The following is a 5000-nucleotide window of genomic DNA, read 5'->3' as shown; positions in this document are numbered from 1 at the left end:
TGCATCTCCTTGAGGTGCACGTTCTTGTAATGGAGTTTGACGCTGTAGGAGCTCTTGAAGCTTTTCTTGCACACGTAGCAGATCTTGGGGTCAGGGCTCGAGCACAGGTCCCCCTCCGGCGAGTGCGAGGAGGGGAACTTGGGAGGGCTGGCGCCGTACGCCATGGAGGAGATGAAGCTCTCGTGCAGGGCGGCCATGCTGGCGGCCGCTGCCGCGGCCGCCGCCATGCCTCCGTTGTAGAGGCCGTACTGGCTCATGCAAAACATGTCATAGGTGGGGTCGTTGAGCTCCTCCTTGATCTTGATGGGTGGCTGGTGAGGGGAGGGCGAGGAGCGGCTCTTGTCCTCCATCTCCTTCCTCAGCTGCATAGCCTCCTCTCGGGCCCCCTCCTCCTCCTCCTCCTGCTCCTTGTCCAGCTCGCCTCTACACCTGCTGAGTTTCTGCCGCTGTTCGTCCACCTCCATCATCTCGTCCCGGTAGAACATCTTGGAGTCGGAGGTCTCGGACTCGTTCTCAAAGTCCCTCTCGTGGTCCTGGTCTTCCGAGGTGAAGCTGCCCATGCACCGGATCTCGCTGGAGCCTCGGAGGTCGTTCCCACCGACCCTGCCCTCGTTGCCCGGGGGGCCGTCCCGGCACTCGTCCTCGCTGTGCCTCATCATGCCTCGCATGGTCAGGCCAGGGCTCATCTCGTCCTGGGAGGGGGACTGGTGCCCACTGCCACCACTGTGGTTCCCGCTGCTGCCGCCGCCATTGTTGTTGTTGTTGCTGTTGCAGTTTCCGTTCATCTTGATGTTGTTGTGGAGAAGGGACGAGGGGTGGTGGTGGTGATGGTGACAGTCGTCATCTTCATCCTCGTCTTTGTCCTCGTACTCGTCTGCCACATCGATCACCTCCTTCTCAATCTTCACTGGCATGCTGGACTTGCGTGGCTTCTTCTTGGGGGTGGGGTCACTGGTAGCAGTGGTGGGTTCTTGTTGGTTGGTGCTCGGGGTGGGCAGGCGGTGCGACATGGGCCCGTGTTCAGACATGTGATTGTGGTGGTTGTTGTTGTTGTGGGAGGCTAAGGATGCAGCGGCCAGGATGTGCTGCTGGTGCTCCATCATAGAGGTACTGTTGGTGGTGGTAGGCAGGATGGGGCTGGTAGGCAGTGACACCGGAGGGCTGACCAGGTCTGCGGGTGATAGCAGCGTGCGGTAGAACGGGGGCACCGGCTGGACTGGCTGCACCGACTTCAAGGAGGGGAACACCAGGGGACTCTGCAGGGGCGAGTGGATCATGGGATCCAGCGGTGGAGTGGTGAAGCCCAGGGGTGGCCTCCCCGGGCTGGTGAGGGAGAACCCACAACTCTTGGAGCTGGATATGACTGGTGTACCGGGGTTGGAGCGGATGAGGTCTTTGTCTCGGTTGTTGCGCAGCATGGGCATGTGTAGGCGGGGGTTGGGGTTGGCACTGTGGCGGTTGCGGCTGCGCAGCGAGCTGAAGACCATGTTGCAGCCTTCAATGGTGCAACGGTGCTTGATCTTCAAGTGTACAGCATTATAGTGGATCTTCAGGGTGCCTTTGTCATAGAAGGTCTTTCCACAAGAGTTACAGCAGACGCGGCCCTTGCGGGAGGTGGCCCCCATGCGGCGCATGCGGTGCATTTTGGAGGAGAAGGAGGAGTGTGTTATGGCCTTGGACTGCTCGTGCTTCACAAAGTGGTGGTGGACCTGGTGGTCGTTCATGCTGTTGGGCTGAGGTTGATTGTGGGTCTGCGGTGGAATCTGTGGTGGCTGCTGCTGCTGCTGCCGCTCCAGCTGCGTCTGTCCCTGTTGGGCCTGATGAGCTGAAGGTGTTGGTGAGATGGGCGATGCTCGGTTGCTTGGCTCCGACTTGGGCTCAATGTTGTTCATGGGCCCGATGGCCCCGCGGCTGGGACTCTGGCGGAAAGGTGAAAGGGACACTTCAGAATCACTAGTGTCTATCTGCTCACTCTGGTTAGGCAAGCTTGGCTCGCGGAGCCGCAGAGCAGACTGCTCCATCGGAAGTCCATTGGGAGGCAGGCCCAGCATGGGGGCAGATACTGGATTGATGTACTGGAAGGGTAGAAGGAAGGCTAGGCTGTTGGGGATGTTCTCGAAGTGGTGAATGCTGGAGGGGCTGCTGTTCTCCAGATGTGTCAGCAGCCCCGGGCTGCGGGTTGAATTGTTGCTTTCAATGAATGTCCTGATCCCGGAATCTGTCTTGGAGGAAGGAACCGTGACCGCCTGGCCTTCCTTCTCCTGAATGGCCATCAGCTCAACGATGGACTTGGTTTCGCCGAAGCGGAGGTACTGCTGCAGGGTGATGATCTCTTCTTCCCGGGACATGATGGTCCAGCGGTCCAGCACCTTGCCTGCAGTATCCTGGAGGCCCAAGAGAGGAGACAAGACAGAAGACAAACACACAAAAAAACATCATTGATTGTGCATAATCACTGTGGTCAATAGGGAGGTGGGGGAGGGAGGGATGGGGTTTCTGCTCATGAAATTCAGGGGGCCCTGGAGCGACAGTGAATAATAGAACTTTGTCAAAATACTCCCTCCCACTGTCCCACTGTTTTCCTATCTCTCGTCGTCCACTTTAAGCTATTATTCAGCCATGCAAATGCAGTCATTAGCTACAAAGCGATGAGAGCGGGTGAGAGATTAATTGAGTCTAAAGCAAACAAATTGAGACCACCAGGGTGGGGGCTATTAACGGGTCTCAGCGAAATTTCTACATTGTGGGGACGATGCTGTTGATCTACTTGCTGTGAGACTCTTTAACAAAAACAGCCTCTCTAAAAGATGTGAACTCTTGCTGAGACTCCCTCCATACACGCACACAGTCCCCTCTAATATTTACATCCAGCGTCAGTCGTTAAGGGAAATAATAGGATAATTAACGTGAGCCACTAATTGCACCTCGGTTGGCAAGCATTTCTCTTAGTGCGCGTTTACATCTCAGAGGTAATGTAATCCTCCAGGGAGCAGCAAGGCAGGCTTGCAGTGTACCGTGTGAGGGAATAGTGTTGGACATTCAAATAAGAAAACTCATGTTTATTTAAGGTCGTCTTTGAAGACGCCTTCGAGGTGACACTGAGCTCGCTTTCCTCTCATTAACCCTGCAAGGCCCGAATTAATTTCTACTGGCCCAAAAAAATTAAAAAAAATCAGATGGTGTTGTAGGAGTCCTAATCACATAAAAATGTTTTTGTAAGGTTTTATAGCCATAAATCATAAATCATAAATCATGTTCTAATTTGCATTTTGGGGATATTTTTCACAATAATAAAATATGTACATGTTCTAGACATTCTAAGGATCACGAAAAACAATATTACAGGCATTTTACTTATGTTTTAGTGAGGAATAGCTTCAATTAAAAAGTGAGATGTTGTTCGTCCAGAAGCTGGAATTTCAACTTCTCTGGGAAGTGTGAATGTCATTCTCTGTGGGGGGTATTTATATGCAAATATCGTGGCCAATGGCATTGTAATACTAAACAATAGGATTTAATGGTGATGTTAATGTGAAAAAAGAACAGGAAAACTACCGTAATTATAACATTTTTAAAAAAATGATTTAAAAAACGTTGCCAAAAAGCAACGCTGGGCCTTGCAGGGTTAAGCTGGCTGTGGAGCGGTATTTACCGTGCGTTATGTTAATGAGGTTTACAGGATGCATATCTTCTGTCAGATTAAATATTAATGAAGCTGTACTTTGTCACCAGGGACTGTGTCAACTGAAAATGCATGTGCTTGCATTTCACCATGTCTGCCCAAGAGGAGAGAGAGAGAGAGGGAGTCGGGGCCAAGGATGTAATGAAGTGAATGTCAGGAGTAGATATTTTACATGAGCCATGGAGTTTCATAATCCTGGACTTTTGTAGACCCTGGGAAGCGTGGGAAACTACTTTCCATCCTGAGAGGAACGGGATTGCTCCAATGGGAGACTCTTGGAGCGTTATTCCAAAAGGAGCCGTTTCCTTGGCTATAGTGTGTTTTTTTGGAGATGGTGCTATTAACCGCTGAAAAGTAAAACGCCCAGACTCCCTTGCAAAATCTGCACATTGCCAAACACCAAGACATGGCAAGGAATTCTGGGAAAAGAATCTTGGCACGGCCCAAATGCTAGATTTGCGGTTGAGCTCCTAACTTTGATGATGTACAGAATACTTGACCCAGTGCTTTTGTCACCTTGCATGAACCCAGTGTTCCCAACGACTTCAAGCAGTACTGATAACATGAAGACCAGAAGACTAATATCTCCCATGGCCAGAGGGGATTCCTTTGGGATGAGCAGCAGAGGTTTTGTTTCCCATACGGGAGACCAGGGTTCAAATCCAGGTAGTTACACATACAGCTGCTGCCTCTATGGTCTGTGTATTTGTGTGAAAGTGAGAGAGATAGAACAAAGGGAGAGTGAAAGATAGAAAGAGCGAGACGATGAAAGATTTGTCTAATCTGTGTTTAATACTACTGTTGACACAAGCGTCCTGTGGGACCAGACGCAAGTGACATCAAGGGAGTGAGACGAGTAGTGACAATTATGGTAACATTTCATGGACGCTCCTTGTCTGCTAGGACCAATAAAAGATAAATGGCAATTCTTATGAATAAAAAGCTGTGGAAAACCAACATCACAAAGCACAAAGGGCCTGAATGGAAAAAACAGACGATAAATGTTTAAAAGAGAGAGAGAAGGGGAGATAGAATGGAGGAGATACAGAGGAAGAGTAGAGCAAAGAAAATCAGAATAAAGTGAAAGACAGAGAGAGAGAGGAGGCAGGGGGTTGTTGAGTGGTTTCACATCACGCCCTCAGATATACTGGAGAAGCAGACCTTCTGAGACCAAACATCAATAGTCACTGGGGCATTTGTTGTTAAATATACATTAAAAAACATTTTACACTTTCATTCTGTGTGCGCTCCAGAGTCTTTGCCTCGAGGTATAACTTTAAATTTGAGGTCTGGGCACTATTATTTCATACTGCACGGC

At 50.4% G+C, this 5000-nt stretch overlaps 1 protein-coding gene across 1 annotated transcript in view; it reads right to left on the bottom strand.

Moving 5' to 3' along the window:
• The window catches only part of bnc2 (basonuclin zinc finger protein 2), a gene marked incomplete at its 3' end in the record, with an annotated part of 160213 nt that overhangs the window by 11260 nt on the left and 143953 nt on the right, over positions 1 to 5000 (bottom strand). Inside the window, exon 4 of the mRNA XM_080722091.1 lies at positions 1 to 2384. This exon is cut by the window's left edge and continues 57 nt beyond it. Coding sequence (XP_080578217.1) covers positions 1 to 2384 — 2384 coding nt within the window. The remainder of the gene's footprint in view (positions 2385 to 5000) is intronic.

The sequence above is a fragment of the Nannobrachium achirus genome, assembly GCF_963921795.1.
Source record: "Nannobrachium achirus genome assembly, chromosome: 3".
In the NCBI taxonomy this organism is placed as follows: Eukaryota; Metazoa; Chordata; class Actinopteri; order Myctophiformes; family Myctophidae; genus Nannobrachium; species Nannobrachium achirus.
This window is presented reverse-complemented; position numbering and strand designations above follow the sequence as displayed.